Below are 19,227 nucleotides of genomic sequence, written 5' to 3'. Positions count from 1 at the left end.
CACCTAAGTCTCAAGGAACTTCCTGGAAAGGGGGTGGAAGGAATGTAAAAGTCAGAGGGATGAGACACTTACTGATAGGTAACGCATTCTAGACAGGATAGGAAGCTGCAGCCATGAAATCTCCACAGTGTGGTAGTCTAACAAGATCTGCACAATGACAAAAATCCAGTTGACAAGCCAAAGTAAATGGATAAAATGTCATGTCCTCTGAAATCAAGAATAAAAGAAAGGCTCCAAATCTTTTCACTTTCATTTAATTCGGTGCTCAGTGCCTTAACTAGAGGACTTAAGAGTGTTTTCCAAATAGCAGGGCAGTTGCAAAAATGAACTCACAGCAATTGTGACAGCATATACAAGACCTTGAAAGTTCAATTTAGAAAAAATCCAAGCATGGGGGTGGGGAGGACAGGAGTCCCCGCTCCTGGCTGAGGAGTTATTATTAATTGACACCTGTTAGGAGAGAAATAGTCAATTTTCTTTATGGGAGTGACCTCTGGTAGGTTGACCACACTCCATACCCATGAGTACTTGGGAACACAAATTGGATTCAATGGGCTTTAAAAAAAAAAAAAAAAAGGTCTGGAGAGATGGCTCGGGGGTTAAGAACACTGGTTGTTCTTGCAGAGGACCCATGTTTGAATCCCAGCAGCCACATGGCAGCTAACAACTGTCTGTAACTCCAGTCCCAGGGGTTCCTACAGCCTCTTCTGACACAGGCATTGCATGACGTGGGTGCATTTACCTACATGCAGGCAATACACATATACACATAAAATAAAATAAATAAATAAAATTTTTAAAAAACAGTAAAGAAAGAACATTAAGTTGGGTGGGAGGTGGAAGTGTTGGTTCTGGGTGGAGTAGAGGAGAGGGAGTGAGTGTGATTAAAACACAATGCATGAAATTCTCAAAGAATTAATACATATTAACATATGTGTATATATATACATATACACATATATTCAGACTGGTTAAGAGATAGTGCAGGGAAAATATAAAAAGATTTAAAGATTTCAAGTAGATCTCTGACTCACTTTGGACAAAAATCAACTCAAACAAGATCAAAAACTTAATAAAAGACATTGACTCTCTGATGCTGCTAGAGGGAAACACAAAATTTTCAAGGTATAAGCAGAGGCAAGGACTCTTAAAAGGTCTCTAATAGAGCAGGAGATTAGGTCAATAATTTACAGATGGGACATCTGTAAATTACATGAAATGTCATAAATGACATTAAAAAGCTTTTGTACAAGCTCCTTATCTTGAGGTGGGATCCTGTGAAATTTCCCTCATCCACCTTGGCATGTCAAATTGTTTTATCATTATGTAGATCTTGTTAGATTGCCATACTGTGGTGATTTCATTGGTGTAGATTCCCTATCATGTCTAGAATGAATTAACTAGCAGGTGTCTTGTTCCTCTGGATCTTATATTCTTTCCACCCCCTCTTCCATGATGTTCCTTGAGCCTTAAGGGTAGATGTTGCATTGTAGATGTTTCACTTAGGGCTGGGCACCTCACAGGCCATGGAAATCAGTGGGGAGAGCTCTTAAAACCTAAAATTTACATCTATAATATGATCCAGACATACCACTCCTTGATATATACCCACAGACAATTCAATATTCTACTATAGAGATACCTGCTCAACCGTGTTTATTGCTGCTATTTTCACAATAGCCAGGAAACTGAAACAATGTAAATGTCCCTCAATTGATGAATAGATAATGAAAATGTAAATTTGCACAATGGAGTTCTACTCTGCACTAAAGAAAAATGAAATCATGAAATGTGAAGGTAAATAGATGGAAATAGAAAATGCTATATAGTAAGTGAGGTAACTCAGACTCAGAAAAACAAGCAACTTGTGTTCTCTGTCATTTGTGGATCTTAGCTCTAAATTCTTAGATGTGAGTATATATCCTGATGTAACCATAGGAGGTTATATTTTAATTAAAAAATTAAATCAATCTTCTGGAGTAAGTGGTTTGTTGTATGACATTTTTACCTTAGCCAAGTAGCTTTAGCCACTACTTAGCAGAACCACACAGCCAGATCTATGACAATGATAATTGAGCTACTGACATGCACTAGTAAACAGAGGAGAAGAGGTTCAGAAGACCCAGGATTCCCCATATATTATTTCCTTCTGTTCTTTCCAGTTGAAAATGAACTTGGGAGATGCTAGAAGATATAGGAAGTGAAAGGTTAACTGAAGGGGGGGCACCATGATGCAACTTCCATGAAATCATCATACAAGATGGGATGAAACTTTGCAGTAGTGATGCAGTTGTTTTGGGATAACCCATGCTCCTGTAAGTGACCACTCAACTGCTCTCTGTAAACAACTCGAATAAACTCACTGGTTCAGCAGCTTGGATTTTGGTATAATCTTACTTTGGTCTGCTTAGGATGCCTGTCTGTGGTGAAAAAACATTTACTTGCATCTCCATAGGGAAAATTAAGGCAAGTTATATTCATGACAACTCTATGTATTACTTTTATTTATACATTTCAACTGTGTCATATTCTGAGATAAAGAGAATGCCATGAGAGCTTAAGTTGCTCAGGGCAGCAAGAGCCTAGACGGCCTATACTACCAGCATAAATTCCATGGATTCTGCTGTAGTTTAAGGAAATAGCAGCACAGTTAAAGGTGTCTAGAGGGTAAATGGTTAATTGTAGGTGGCAAATAGGAGGACTATTCTATTCTACCAGAAAGGAAAGTCTAGCATGAGGTCTCAGAGATGAAGAATTTAGAGCCACGTGCAGAGCCTCTGTTGAAACAGAGCATGTTTGAAGACTAATGCATGTCTGAGAAAGTAATGTAGGTCAGGAATGACAAATCCAATAATTAGTGAGATTTTCTTCAGCTGCTATAATGTGAGAAGAGTTGACTAGGAAGTTTCCCATTCTTTCCCATAGATCCTCTAGAAAGGGAAAAAAATCTCATTATTTGAAAGGGTTGGCAAGTCATATCAGGTGACCAATCAACTGTAAAATCCACTAAGTAAATAGGCCACAAGTCAAAATCCACAGGTAAAGGCTACCAATACATATTTCCACTTGAGGTGTATATTGAAACTGAGCAAGCATAGAATTTATGATGAAACACATGAGCTCATAAAGGATTAGGGACGACAGAAAAAGAAGAAAGATCAGTCCCCGAAGTAAGGCTTCCTCTTGCCTACTGTTTAATGCTTGAGCAGTTCTCTGTCCTCTCAGCAGGCTTATAGGTATAGGGTATGTCTAGGTGATGTTTCTCAGATGGACAGAGAGATCTGTGGATCAAGGGCCCACTATTTGACTCGAGAGTGATTAATCCTAGGATCATGTCTAGTGACCTTTACCATTGACGGAGTGGATAGGATTAGAGTATGGGGACCTTCTCAGTTGAATTCTAAAATGGGGAAGATGAGAGAAGTGGTTTTGGCAATATTGGGTTCCCAGTGTAAAGCAGAGATATCCAGAACTCACATGATTTTTTGTCCAAGACATTTTGCAGAGTCTATAGAAAGTGGGCCAATGAGCTCACAAGTTTTATCAGGCATGAAATTTCTGCCTCAAATTTAAAAGTCAATAAAAAATTAAAATTCATTAGTGAGAAAGAGCCTTCTATATAACATATCAAGTGGCCTCTGGTCTCTCATGGGGCTGGGAGCAATTAAAACCTGTATCAAAGCTACAGGTAACAAGGTAGTTCATGGTAAATGAAGTTCCTGGATGAGTTATTTTCAGATGTCTTTTTAGGATGTTATTTACTTTTCCTACATTTCCAGATAATAAAGATCTGAGGGAAATGGAGATGGTATTAATAGCTGTAGTTTTGCCAACTTGAAACAATATAGAATCACCAGAGTAAAGGACTTTGAAAATGTCTGTGAGGGATTATCTTAACTATATTAATTGACCTTGGTGTTGAAAGACCAACCCTAGGTGGGCGGCATCTTTCCTTGGGCTTGGGGATCCTAGAGTATATGAGTATAGAGAAGAAGCTGGGGAACAGAAGGCATGCATGCTCTCTCATTTTTGACAGATCTTTTTACATACATTTATTTGTGTATGCATGTGTGTATACATGTGTATGCCATAGCACACATGTGAAGATCAGAAGACAGCCTGCATGAGATGGTACTTTCCTTACATGGTGTGTGTCTCTCAGAAACTACCTTTACCCACTGAGCCAGTTTTCTGGCCCAAAATTGATCTCTTCTGTCTGCAGATATAATGGGACCAGCTGCTTCAAGCTCCTGATTCCTTTACTTCCCCACCATAATGAACTGTAACTTGGAATTTGGAGTTAAATAAACACTTTCTCAGTCTAGAGAGTATCTAAAATTAAAAACAAGAGATCAGAGTCTCACAAGGAGGAAGTCTAGCTAGCAGTACAGTACTGAGGAGACTACAAAGCAGACTGCTAAAAAGGAACTGCTTTGAAGAGGAATGAATTCTTTTACCTAAGGCTATTGATGTCAAAGAAAGCATATAGAACAAGTTTACAGCAGGTGTCTTTAGCAGACAGGCAGAGTGCTTTTTCTGAGGGGGTAGAGAGATAGCTCAGCAGTTAAGAGCACTGGCTGCTCTTGCAGACAACCTAGGTTTGATTCCCAGCACCCATATGGTGGCTGACAACCATCCATAACTCCATTTACAAGAAGACTAATGCTCTCTTCTGTCCTCCATGGGCATCACATGACAAGAGTGTACTTACATATATGCAGTCAAAACACTCATACACATAAAATAATAGATAAAACATTTTAAAAATATTTTAGGTTGAGAAAGAGTATAGAAGTGACCATTATTAAAACTGTGAAGTTTTGAAAGTTTGCACTCAAAACAGCAGAACCTTAGGCAGAGGAGGAACAGGGCATAACAGAAAGACTGCAGGAGGTGAATCGGACCTGCTCCACTCACCCCTCACATCTCCATCATACATCCAAATTATATGGTTTCTTTGAGTCAAATGGAGTCTCCCTTTACTCTTGTGAGTTTAGGCCATGGAGCTATGGTACTAGACAATCATGGTCATAAAGCTTTCTTGAGCCACTGGCTTTGGGGTTCTTTAAGCCATACCAAGAAGAGTAAGGAAAGATAGGCAGGGAGTGAACAGAGCAAAGCAGATTTATGAAGAAAGTGAGGAAAATTCTTGAATGGGAGGGCTTGTCCCCAGAGGGATACAGCCATACTGCCCTGCCCAATAGCCTTTCATGACACTAATGGCAGGAACTGGTTACAGACAGAAGTAATCTTTATTGAGCTGGATCGTTACTGAATGCATCAAGAACCAAACCTGTGAGGAGCCCACACTTTTTTTACATTTCTCCTCAGTCCAAGTGGAGTGGTGCTCATGCCTTGCTCCTTCATTCAAGGGAGTGGTCATTTTTGCCCATTCTCTCCCTCAACCTGCTTTACTCATTTTGTGGGCTATTGGTCCACTCCCTTTCTTATTCTCTAAGTAGCTAGCTCATAATTCACCGTGGACCCTCCCTTGCTTCACACAAAGAGCTAACTCCTGTCTCCATTTCATATATAAAAGATGAAGTGTTATGTTGATTTTTGTGTTTTGTATTCTCTCTCTCTATATATATATATGTGTGTGTGTGTGTATATATGTCTCTCTCTATATATGTGTGTGTATGTGGAGATATATATATGTATATATGTATATGTATCATTCCTATTCCACAACACAGCATATTAAATGCAAAATAGTCTCAGAGGGACAATAAAATCCATGAAACTGAAACTGCCATTTGCTTATTAACAAATTGCAAAAAGGCATTTTGTTTGCATACATTCCACAGTCAAGCTTAGAGCAGCAACAGGAAAGAACTCTATGGAGATCTTTTTCATTAGCAGATTCCTGAGTCACCTTGATGTACTTATTTAAGGAAGGAAGATAAAAATCACTTCCATGTCAAGAAGCCGCTCTATGCGACATTCTGCTGCCCATAATACACAGTTCTTGCAGCAGGAGCAACTTTAGGGATCAGCAGACATTCTGAGTATAGCAGAAGGCATCCTCTTGTTCACTGCAATGACTGAGTCAGTGCTGGGGGTTTTAGGGAATGGATTTATTGGCTTTGTGAACTACACTGACTGTTTCAAGAATAAGAAATTCTCTATGGTTGGCATTGTGCTCACTGGCTTGGTGATCTCCAGGATTTTTCTCATGTGGATAATAACTTTAGGTGTATACACAAAAATATTATTTCCATATATGCTGATCTCTGGCAATCTAATTGAGTGCTCCAGTCACATATGGGTAATTTTTAACTGCCTGAGTGTCTGGTTTGCCACCAGCCTCAACATCTTGTATTTCTTAAAAACAGCCAGTTTTTCCCACTATATATTTCTCTGGTTGAAGAGAAGAATTGATAAGGCTTTTTGTCTTTTTGATGGGGTATTTATAACATGGTTAATTTCTTTTCCAATAGCTGTGAAAGTGATTAAAGATGTTAATCTTAGATTGCATCATAGACACACATCCTGGAAAATCCACCTGGAGAAAAGTGAGGTACTTTTTAACTATGTTCTTGACAATATGGGAGTCAGTTCTCTCTTTATGATGGTCCTGGTTGCATGTTTCCTGCTAATCATTTTCCTTTGGAGACACAACAGATGGATGCAGTTGAATATATCAGGATTCAGAGACATCAACAAGGAAGTTCACGTGAAAGCCATGAAGGTTCTAATATCTTTTATCAACCTCTTATATTTCATATGTGTTTTCATAGAAACATTGTGCTTGTTTATCACAGAAAACAAGCTGCTATTTAATCTCGGTTTCACAACTGCATCCATGTACCCTTGTTCGCACTCACTTATGCTAATTCTAACAAAGAGCCAGCAGAAGCAAGCCTCTGTGAGGGTACAGCAGCAATTAACGTGCTGAGAGAGAGCAAATGATCTCAGAACTACCTGGGAGTCTGGCTGAGGAATGGATGATCTGGAATAATCCAGTGAGGAAATCTTTAAAGACCTTTTTTGTTTGTACTATGTTCTTATGGTGATTTTTAGCTGAATTATTAGACATCTTTCAAGTCTCCTGTGAATGTCGTGACTGTGCCTCAGCTGTTCTCACTTTTTGGTGGGATTTGAATCCTTCATTCAAATTCAGTGGCTCAATAAGTGTCTTGACTCTGCTACAAATCCCACACATTTCCAGAAAAACCATTAACCACCAGTTATTGCATGTAAAGCATCTAATGCCACTAACCAGTTTCAGCCAAATTTATCAGATTAGTTCATTAGAAATTATACTATATGAATAACTATACTGTCTCTACAATTAGCAGTAGAACTGATCCATTTCCCATGTTTTATGATCATCACATGTGAGGATGCAGAATAGGCCATCTTGCAGCTGTATTATAAATACCTATTTTTATCATGCCGTTTATATTTAGCTTGGTCTAAATTTTCCACTATGTAAAATAAACATAAAATGAGCATTGTGAACCATGACTACTCTACTTTTATCCAGTATTTTTTGAACACTTATCTCTGCTAGTTGTTGAAAATATAGAATTTAATAAGGTATCAATATATTGGTACTATATTATAGTGGATAAATAGTAAACAATATCTTACATACATTGTTGTTAAAAATACCTTAAAAGTATTGAGCAACTGGCCTGACGGTCCAGAGAGTAGAGGTTTCACAAAGGAGATGATGGTTTAGACTGAAATCTAAATAAGCTTAGGAGTTAGGTGGAAACAGCAAGGGAAATTTGGGGTGAGAAAACAGCACGTGTATAGAAGAAGCAGAGGACACCGCAGGAACTGAATAACCTGGATGGACAGATCACAGAGAAGACAGATTAAATTATGTCAAGAGAAATTCCAGTGGGGGGGTGGTAAATTCTTGCATAAGGCTGATAAATATGCTGCAGAATAGTGTACTAATATTTTAATAGTGAATAAATATCCTATTCCAATCTCAAAAAATATCATTCAAGGTTAGAAATTTAGTACTAGATAGGGGGAGGAAACACATTTCTCCATCATTTTAGAATAGAGGGTTATCTCCCTTAGCTACAAGTGGGCACTACAGTATTGCAGACCAAGATTTGAAGTCTTACATCTGAGCAGCACATTATGATTAGGAACAAAATCATCAATAAGAAATAATTGTCAAAATAACTTTTTATATAGACTTAAGCCTAATGTCTGGTATGTGTAATCCCTTGAACTCTTAAAGAAATATACTGATGACTTTACTCTTTATTTATACTTTCCTTTTGAGTGTTTAAAACCATACAGTTGATCCAAATAAATCAGTTTATTTTTACACTTAAGGTCATTTGAGGATCTGTTCCTCAGGGGTCACATGGGCTTGGGTGGAGTCCCTGGCTCCTTTCTTTTGCCAGTTCCATCTATGTGAAGATAAGTCAAAGGTCCTGCTCAACCATGTCTGGCTTCACTTGGAAGTATGGATGAGAAGTTTCCTCTTAGCTGACCCTCCTCTTTGTAGACTTGACACTGGTTCAAGTCCATCTCATGGGGTCTCCATGGCCTCCCTGAACAAGAGGACATGTACCTTACCACAGTCACAGGACATTTTGAGAGATGTTCCAGAGTCCCTGGAACTTTGTTTTCTCTCCCTATCTAGGAGCCTTTGAAGGGAACTGACACTGATTGTAACCACTCCAACAGCTATCAAAATACCTGAAAGCAAATTCTGAATCAATCACGCTTGAGTCCAGCCTTGGAAGATAAAAGAAAAATGAGGAGGAACCCAATAGAGGGATGCTTTCGGAAGCTCTCGTCAAGAAATCCCAATGGACTCTGTTATGAACATTTGAAATTTGCCCTGTTCTGATTTTTTTCTGGTTCTCTGTCTAGAACTTGTAATGCTAACTACTCTTGCCTTTACTTCTCCTTCACATCCCCTATTCACCAGACAAGGACTTTCTTTTCTTCCTACAGATAAGAGTTATGCAATTTAATAGTCTTTTAGATATAAGGGGCACCCCAAGCACCTCACCCTGCATCCCTGTTCATCATGGAAGAAGCCAGAGTGGTCTGTGTCCCGATTCCCTATCAGCAATTTGGGTAACCTCTTCAGAGGATGGTGTGATAAGAACAGGAGGTAGGAAATGGCCAAGCAGTTAGGGTAAAAAAGACCTCAAAGAAAAGTAGCCAGTTTCTTGGCTAAAAGTCAAAATGTCCTTGGGCCTCTGAGCAACATACTCTGTTCCAAAGGGCAAAAATGTCAAAAGTATTTGGGAGCTCTTATCTAATCCCTAAAAGATTTTAGGGTTACCTCTTCAGAAGGGTAATGTTAAGAGTAGCAAAAAGCCCTTTTAAAAAAGAAAGGAAGGGAGGGAGGGAGGGAGGGAGGGAGGGAGGAAGGAAGGAAGGAAGGAAGGAAGGAAGGAAGGAAGGAAGGAAGGAAGGAAGGAAGAGAAAACGAAGTCAGAAAAAGTGATGGGGAAACATGGACGATGTTGAAAGGGAGAGAGTGGGCATGGATTTGATCAAAACACCTTATATGCATTATTAAATTCTCAATAAAGTTCTTTTTAAGTTAAAAAAAAAAGAAATTTAGTACTAATTTGGTTACAAGAACATGTTTTTAGAAATAGTACTATTATTTCGTCTTTTGGAGACAGGGTCTCCCTGTAGCCCCAGCTGGCCTGTAACTTGATTTGTAGACCAGGCTGACCTTGATCTCACAGAGATCTGCCTGCCTCTGCATCCTGAGTGCTGGGATTAAAGGCGTGTGCCACCACACCTGCTCTACATCTTTTCAAAAGTGTTAAAGGATTATTAACCAGTAGCACATACCTTTAGGAATTATTTATTTGCTTTCTTTTTATTCTTCTAATTTGTTTTTGTTGTTGATTTCATTGCTCTTTTTTTTAAAAATTATTTATTTAATAACCACATACTTAGAAGAAGCATTTCATTACATCAGCATTGACATATTCAATAACAATTTTCTGAGCTAGGATGCATCTCTTTCAAAATTGGCTGTACATTTTTAGGTTTACAGTTGAATTATTACAGTTATACAATATTGTACTCAATATAAATCCTATGAGACATAAAATTAAATGAGGTTTTAAACTTTAAAAAAGATCTCCATTTCATTATTATGCAGAAAAATTCATTTTTAATGCAATTGACATTAAGATGTTGGAATATGCAGTTCTAATCTCTATATATCAGATTATTACTAGTCACAATCGGTTACTTTCTGAGCTCCTTGGCATCTGAGCATGGATATAGAGTCATCAGGTAGATTTTAATGATAATGTTTTTCACACATACTAATTATTAAGGAGCAAATTTTTATGCTTTGAAGAATTATTATTTTTTAATCATATAGTTTTTAAATTTTTAATAACTACATGATTAGAAGCTTTTCACTACAGCTTCAACATATTCAGTAACACACTCCAGAGCAACAGTACATCTCTTTCACAAGTGGGTTCAAGTTTCTAGGTTCACAGTTGAATTAATATAGTAATACTGAGTTATACTGAACTTTTATTTATTTATTTATTTATTTATTTATTTATTTATTTATTTGTGTGTGCGTGTGTGTGTGTGTTTATCTCACAGAACATCCCAAACCATGTTATTCGACTATACACCCAGTTCCCAGATGGCACTCTCCCATAGCCTCCCTCCCCCCACTAGAGCCCTTATACTCTGATATCCCTGCTACTGTCTGCTGTGTTGTCAGCACCCCCAGCCATTCCCCACTACTTGCCCTTCTGGTGAATCTAGTCAGCCTATCTAGAGGTCTTTGTTTAAGGAGGGTTAGCTGTTCTTCATCAAGCAGTAATCAGTTGTCTATACTACTTTGGATAAGATTGGGGTCTGCTGTTCTTTTTCCGAGTTCTATGCTGGGTTACTATCTGGGAGTCCCTTTGGCCACCCTGACCAACAACTCAAAAGAAGGTATAGCCTGTCTGGCATTGTTGATTGTTATGTAGTCTTTAGCTATGCATATGGACTCTTAAGAAATTCAGTCCTCTTGAAGAGCAGCCAGTGCTCTTAACTGCTGAGCCATCACTCTAGTCTCCTTTTAATTTCCTTTTAATTCAAGTTATTTAACACAATAATTTCCTATCTATGTGGCATTTTTAAGGGTAAATTTTATGCTGATATTTTAACAGAAATTATATCAGAAACTGTGCTTATATGATATTTGGAATAAAATAAGATCTATTTGGCTTAATATAAGATCTATATTTGTGAATGTAAATATGATTGAAATATATTGTATGAAATTCAAATAATTCAATAAAATAATTGAAAGTTCATACACATTTGATAGACCATATATTTCCTTCATGTATCTTTGCATATACAAGTAAATTAGGAATAGTTAAAACAGTAAGCATGTAACTCTGTCCCACCTCCAGCCTTGGTCCTAGGCCTGCTCCTGATCTTCCTCTTCAGATCTTTGGACCAGCTTCCTAACGCAGACCCAGCCACTGCACCCTGATCCCATGAACCCAGACTAGCTGCATTCTCAAGCCTAGTTTGTTAGACCCTCCACAGGCTGTTCCCATCCCTGCCTTTCCCCTAGAGTCTGAATCTGCCTTTCACAGACTTACCTACTACTCTGGTAAGGCAAAGCCCACCCACTACACCTTGATTCCCCTGTACTATGGGCAGTTCCACTTCCTGTCCACACTCTGTCCCCCTTCTTGCCTTGAGTCAAGGCCTATTCCTGCTCTTCCCACCTCAGATCTCTGGACTAGCCTCCTAACTCAGACCCTGCCCACTGCTCCCTGACCCCTTGTACTAGTATGCACTAGGCTGCATTCTTCAGTCAAAGGGCCCACATCTACTATGCCTAGTTTGCTAGACACTCCCTGGGCTGTCCCCACTCCTGCCTTGTTCTTGCTCCCCCTTCCTGTTCTGCCTTGTCACAGATATGCCTACTATCCTGTGAGAACCTCAAGCACACAACAACTAACTTTTCACACCCAAGCAAAAAGCAACCAAGCTTGCTACATCAACAATACAAACAGAACCAAACTTCAATTAACCAAAGGCAGAATAGAATTTCATATCAGACACATAATCAACGAAAGGAATTCATATCCTCAAATTACAATGTAAAAATAAAAATAATATGAAAAAATCAAGAGACTATATCCCCAATAAACCCACCAGTCCTACAAAAGTGTACTGCAATGAGAATCACCCAAAGGAACCCCACAATGCAATATTTAAAAAAAAAAAAAACATAAATATGATCAAAGAACTTAAAGAACACAGACAGACAACTCAAAGAATTCAAAGAAGACAGGCCTAAACTCATGACTGAAACTCAAGAAAATTCATACAGTTGAATGAATTAATAAAAACAATTCAGGAATTGAAAAGTGAATTCACGAAAGAGATAGAAATACTGAAGAAAATCCAAGCTGAAATGCAAATGAAATGGGAAAATTCTATAAGTCAATTTGAAAATACAGAAGAAAGCCTCATAAGCAGAATGAAGGAAATGAAAAAAATTTTAAAACACAGGAATGGACTATGCATGAAATGTGGGACACCATGAAAAGGCCAAACCTATGCATCCTAGGCATAGAGGAAAGAGAAGACTCTCAGGTCAATGGCATTGACCAAATATTCAACAGGAAGAAAATTTCCAAAAATTAAATACATACCTATACAGATACAAGAAGCACAACAACACCAAATAGACAGGTCCAGAACAGAAAGTTCCCATACCATATCATAGTAAAAACACTAAGTACATAGAACAAAGAGAGAGTACTGAAAGCTGCTAGAGAAAACAACAACTTACATATAAAGGAAAACTCATCAGAATTACAGCTGACTTTTCAATGCAAACTATGGAAACCAAAAGAGCCTATACCAAAGTATTCCCATATCTAAATGGCCACGGATGCCAACTCTGGATGCTTTATCCAGCAAAACTGTCAATCATAGTTGAAGGCAAATGGAAATTTTTCCATTACATGGATAGGCTGGCTGAAAGAATTCATGTCCACTAAGCCAACCATACAGAGAATACTTGAAGCAATACAAAGGGCCAAAGATATGAGTGAGTATACCCGAGAGGCTACAGCAAGAAAACAAAATAAAAAACTCAAAGAAAACCAAGTCAAATAAACTAAAAGGTAAATATTAAAAATTCTTAAAGTTAAATGAAAATACAAACACAATTGGTCAACATGCAGAAAATAAGAAATGGCAGAATTCACAGTTCTTAACGGGACATCTATATTACACTTCTCTCATCTAGATGATTATGTAAGAAAAGGTAGAACAATTATAAGAACTAGATGTAGTGGATGACTGCAGAGCAGTAGTATGTTCTAGACTCAACAGACCAGTTGCACATATGTATACACAGAAGTCCTGATGATATGCACAAGACCAGACAACATCCCAATAAAGAGGGGGAGATGGGCATGATGTCCCACTTCTAGCTGAGGGGCTATTAGCTGCTGGGAGAGGAAGAGTTGGTTTTATGTGTGTGACACCAATAGGAGAATCTCTATCCAGAAGATGTATGCACACCCAAGAGCATTTGTGCAACACACATTGGACTCAATGCACTTTAAAAAGAAAAGAGAGGACATGAAGTTGGGTGGGTAGGGAAATGAGGTAGTTCTTGGAGGAAATAGGGGATGAATATGATGAAAGTATACTGTAGTAAATTCTCAATGAATTAATAAAATATTTTTAAAAGCTAAACAAACACAAAATAATCAAATAGAATGCAATAATAAAGACTAAGCCAAAAATCAATGAATGGGAATAGAAAACAATTAAAAGAATCAATGAAACAAGGAATTGGTTCTTAGAAAGGTAAAAAAGATTGACAAATCCTTAGCCAAACTGTCAGAGAGAGAGAGAAAGACAGAGGAAAGAGAAAACCAAATTAGTAAGAGATGAAAAGGGAGAGATTACAACAGACGTCTTTGAATTTCAAAGTACTATTGGGCATACTTTAAGAAAACTATATTCTATTTATTTTTTGTATACATACAAGTATATTGACTGCCTTTAAGTGCCTCCATGTCATGCAACACCCACAGACGTCAGAAGAAAGTGTCAGATACCTGGGAGCTGGAGTTATGAATGGTTGTTAACCACCATGTGAGTGCTGGAAATCGAACTTCAATCTTGCTGCAAGAGCAGCCAGTGCTCTTAAACACTGGCTTATCCATCTTTCCTGTCCTAACCAAAGAGATTAAATAGCTCTTCAATGAAAAATTCAAATCTTTAAAGAAATAGATAGAGGAAGACACTAGGAGATGGAAGGACTTGCCATACTCGTGGATTGGTAGAAATAACCTTGTGAAAATGATAATCTTACCAAAAGCAATCTAAGATTCAATGCGATGCCAATCAAAATACCCATGACATTCTCTATAGAGCTAAAAGAAATCATTCTAAAATTCACATGGAATCACAAAAGATCCCGGCTATCCAAAGCAATCTTGGGCAAAAAGAACAATGCTATGGGGTTGGGGGGGGGGGAACCATACCAGATCTCAGATTATATTGCAGAGGTATAGTCATAAAAACAGCAAGGTACTGGCACAAAAATAGACATGTATACCAACAGAACACAGCAGAAGAATCAAACAAGAGTACAATGCAATTTCAGCCACCTGGTATTGACAAAGATGTAAAGAACACACAATATAGGACAAACAGCATCTTTAATAAATGGTGCTGGCAAAATTGAATCTCCACATGTAGAAAAATGAAATTAGACCTTCATATTTCACTGTGCATGCAAGTAAACTTCAAATGAATAAAGACCTAAGTATAAAACATGAAAGTCTGAAACTGCTGGAAGAAAACATAGGTAATACCCTACAAAATTTAGGTATAGAAAAGAACTTCCTAAATCAACCATCAATTGCCGAGGCATTAAGGTCAACAATCAACAAGTGGGACCTCATTAAGCTACAAAGTTTCTGTACAGCAAAAGAAACAACCAAGGAAGTAAAGAAGAAACCCACTGAGTGGGAGAAATTCTTCATCTGCCACCCGTTCGACAGAGCATTAATACCCAGAATATACAAAGAACTCAAAAACCAAAGAAACAAGAAAATAAATGATCCAATAAAAAGATGGGCTATGGATCTGAACAGAGAGTTCTCAAATGAAGAAATAAAAATGACTAAGAAATGTAGAGACCCAAGCCGTCTTTGCTCAGTGGTGAACCTCACATCCTTGATGGTGAAACCAACTGGCAACAGAGTCCCAGACTCTAGGACTTGTGTTTTCCTTTACAACAAGCCATTTATAGAAAAATTCAGAAGATTTTTCTACATTACAAAGAACTGACAGTCACGTAGGATTTGGCAGTTACACACAAATATTTAGGGCACAAGGAAAAAGGACATATAGCTTTGAGTTGGCACCAGCTAGGGGCTGTTTGTAAAGCAGGATGCTTAAACTTTTACTCAAAGTTACCAGTATCCATCTGGTAACAATGTTTTCTTTCTTAGGGCTAAAAGAATACTAAACTTTGAGCTTTTAGCCTAGGAGTAAACCTTTAACCTGGTCTAATCTCTTAGCTAATACTAGCTGAGTTGTTTGTTCAGAACAGAGAAGTGAGCTAAGGGCTGTTGACCAAGATGATTTTCTTCAGAGCAAGGAACTTAAACTTTTGACTTAGCCATTTTTCTCCTGCTAGCCCTACAGTGTTCTGCAAGATGGGCATATCAAAGCTGCTGTTTTCAGTCCCCTTCCTTTTAGCAGACAATGTAGCCTGGACTTTAAAGTTTTAGGCTCATCTCACCCTATGGCATGCCATCCTGGTTTCAATGCAAAGAAACACCTTTAAAAATGTTCAGCATCCTAGTCAGGCTGGCTAAGATCAAGAGAGCAAAAGACCAAATGCTGGCAAGGATGTGGAGACAGGAAAATACTCATTCAGTGCTGGTGGGATTGCAAACTCGTGCAACCACTATGAAAAGCAGTGTGGAAAACTCAGAAAACTGAAAATGAATCTACCATACGATCCGGTTATACCACTCCTTGGCATATATCCAAAAGACTCATCCTACTGTAGAGACTCTTGCATATCCATGTTTGTTGCTGTTCCTTCCACAATAGCTAAGAAATGGAAATAACCTAAATGTTCCTCAACTCACGAATGGTTAATGAAAATGTGATATATTTACATAATGGAGTTCTACTCAGCAGTAAGAAAAGGTGAGATCTGCAAATAAATGGATGGAACTAGAGACTGTTATACTAAATGAAGTAACACAAACTCAAAGAAACAAACAACATATGTTCTTCCTCATTTCTGGATCATAACACCAATCCCTTATATGTGAATATATCTCCTGATGTAACAGCAGGAGCTAGGAAAATGGAAAGAAAACATGGAGGTAAGGGAAAAGAAAGAACGCAGAAAAGGGGGATAGTAGGGAAAAAATGTTGGGGAGGGAGTGGGAGTGTTTGGCTGGGAGGGGAGGAGGGAGGGACATGTAAGGGACATGCCCATTGGAGTGGGGAAGGTGGGAACTCAGGAGATAGGGGATGGGGAAGGCAGGTGTTATGGTGGAAGGGTGGGGATAATAGGTGAGCTTGGGCTGGGGAGGGAGACAGGAAGTTGGATGGGGAAAGAGAGAGGAGACATGAATGGATCATGGGTGGTATGGGAAGCCAAAGGGAAATGTGTTGGCTTGGGAAACATGAGAAATACACATAGAGTGTGTGAACATTAGTGCAGGTGTATACCCGGGGACTGTATGACAAGAGGTACAATGCCAGATAGGAGAGACTTCCCTCCAAGTGGATGGTCAGAGTAGTCCAAGACACTTCCAAAATAACACAGGCCAGAGTCTTTGGTTATCCCCCAGAACTTGAAGGTAAGACCCTATTGCTGAAGATAGGACATAATTCAGACACAGGACATGGAGCAATGGAGCAGGAACTGACCTGGGAGCCTTCTACCTGAAGTTCAGCGCTCGTAGTTCTGGAGGATACTATGCAAGCTGCTAAAGGAGAAAATCAATCAATGTTCCAATCTAGTCTTAAAGCCAAATAACCATAACAATTGGTGCAGCAAACTACCTCTATTGGTGCAGTAGTGGCACTGTTATCTGGGGGGTAATCAACAGCTCTCTAAATGAACTTAAAGCCCTCTCAATGGGAGAGAACTGAAGGGTGGCACTGTAATTATAGCCAAGTATACATGACTGAAGAGGTCATCTAAGGAATTCAGAATTGTTTCAACATATGCATATGAACAAATGCACTCAGATTAATATATTTAAAACCAGAAATCACATAATAGCTCAATGGATGCAGAAAAGCAAACCTTCATGATAAAAGTTCAGAAGAAATTAGGAATAGACAAAGTAAGCCTCAGCATAACAAAAGCTATATACAAAAACCCTCTAGTCAACATTGCTCTAAATAGGGGAAACACTGAGACAGCTTTCCCTAAAATCTGACCTGAGACAAGGATGCTTACCTTCTCCACTGTTAGCCAGAACAATAAGGGGAGATAAGAACCTGCGTGTAGGCAATTAATTTCCACAGAAGTCCTGAGAATTGACAAATGGGATGACATGAAATTAAAAAGCTTCTAGAAGCAAACAAAACTATGAACAGAATGAATAGACAGCCTACAGAATGGGAGAAGATATTTGCCAGCTCTACTTCAGACAGGAGTTAATATTTAGAATATATGAAAAACAGCAAAAAAAAAGACACACAAAAATTAAAACTGTCAATCAATAACTTAGTTAAGGAACTGACCAGTTCTCTAAAGAACACAAATGTTTAGTTAAGTGTTTCAAACAGTATTCAAAGTCTCTAGCTGTCAGAGAAATGCAAATTAAAGCTACCTGAGGTCTCACCTCATCATAGTCAGAATGGTTGCCATCAAGAACACAAACATCAGGGTTGGAGAGATGGTTCAGTGGGTAGGGGCACTGGCTGCTCTTGCAGAAGACATGGGTTTGGTCTCCTGCATCTGCAAGGTAGCTAACAATCATCCCTAATTCCAGTTCCAAGGACTCTGACACCCTCATCTAGCCTCTATGGGAAGTACACAAAGATGGAGCTCTTACATACTTACAGGCAAAACACTCATAAACACCAAATTTTTAAAAAAATCTATCAAAAAAATTTTAAGGAAACAAACAGCAGCAAACATTAATGAGGATGTGAACAGTGAACAACTATTGTCTACTGTGAGTGCAAAATAATGCAGCCACTAATGGAATTCAGTGTGCAGGCTGCTCAAAAATCTAATAATAGAATTACCACAAGACCCAACTGTACCACTCCCAGGTATATTACAAAGACTCCAAATCCTACTACAGAGACACTTGCACATCATCTACTCTTTTCATAATAACAAAGAAATGGAGTCAGCCTAGATGCTCATCAACAAATGGGTAGATAGTAAAGATGTGTTATGTATATACAATGGAATTTTATTCAGCTTGAAATATAAAGAAAATGAAATTTTCAGGAAAATGTATGAAATCAGAAAACATATTGAGAGATAATCTTTCTCAGGAAGACAAATACCATATGTTTTCTCTCAGATGTGGACCCTAGCCTCTAACTGGCAAATAATGTATATTTAGGTGAGAGTGGATATTTAGTAAAAGCCAAGGAGGTAGAAACAGACTCATGACACTGCTTAAAAAGGGGGTGGGGGCTTTAAGAGAAGCAGGTGCAGAAGCTAATGGAACAAAGTGGAAGGCAAATACTGGGTGAAAGATAAATAGATGATAGATAGATGATAGATAGATAGATAGATAGATAGATAGATAGATAGATAGATAGATAGATGATAGATAGATATATAGATAGATAGATAGATGACAGATAGATAAATAAATCTCTTTGAAAAGCTATCAACTCAATCCTCTGTATCCATAACAATAGTAAAAAGCAGTGTATAGAACTTAACAGCTGCTCTGTGAAATACTTGTAAAATATCACTTCCAAAGATGAGCTTATATTTTAATTAAAAATCAAGGCTGGAGAGATGGTGGTCAAGAACACTGGCTGCTCTTGCAGAGATTTGGAGTTCTGTTCCCAACATGCAAATAATCATGAACAACTGACTGTAACTCCGGTTCCAGGGGTTTGACAACCTCTTCTGGTTTCTGCTGGCAGTGCATGATGTGGGTGCACTTACATATATTCAAGAAAAACAGCCATACACATAAAAATTAACTTTTTAATTAATTAAATCAATTCTTCTTTTTTATTTATTATTTTTAT

The 19,227-nt window shown here is 38.2% G+C and overlaps 1 protein-coding gene across 1 annotated transcript; it reads left to right on the top strand.

Annotated features, from left to right (window-relative positions):
• The first annotated feature begins 3,648 nt into the window (after positions 1–3,648).
• LOC103738761 (taste receptor type 2 member 104-like) lies at positions 3,649–6,898 on the top strand. The gene is made up of 2 exons (XM_008838884.2): positions 3,649–3,688; positions 5,997–6,898. The coding sequence occupies exons 1-2, from the start codon at positions 3,649–3,651 to the stop codon at positions 6,896–6,898; spliced, it is 942 nt and encodes a 313-aa protein (XP_008837106.2).
• The last annotated feature ends 12,329 nt before the right edge of the window (positions 6,899–19,227 follow it).

Source organism: Nannospalax galili, unplaced genomic scaffold (genome assembly GCF_000622305.1).
Source record: "Nannospalax galili isolate Female #2095 unplaced genomic scaffold, S.galili_v1.0 scaffold859, whole genome shotgun sequence".
NCBI lineage: Eukaryota > Metazoa > Chordata > Mammalia > Rodentia > Spalacidae > Nannospalax > Nannospalax galili.
Note: the sequence above shows the minus strand (reverse complement) of the source record. Positions and strands in the feature narration are given on the sequence as shown.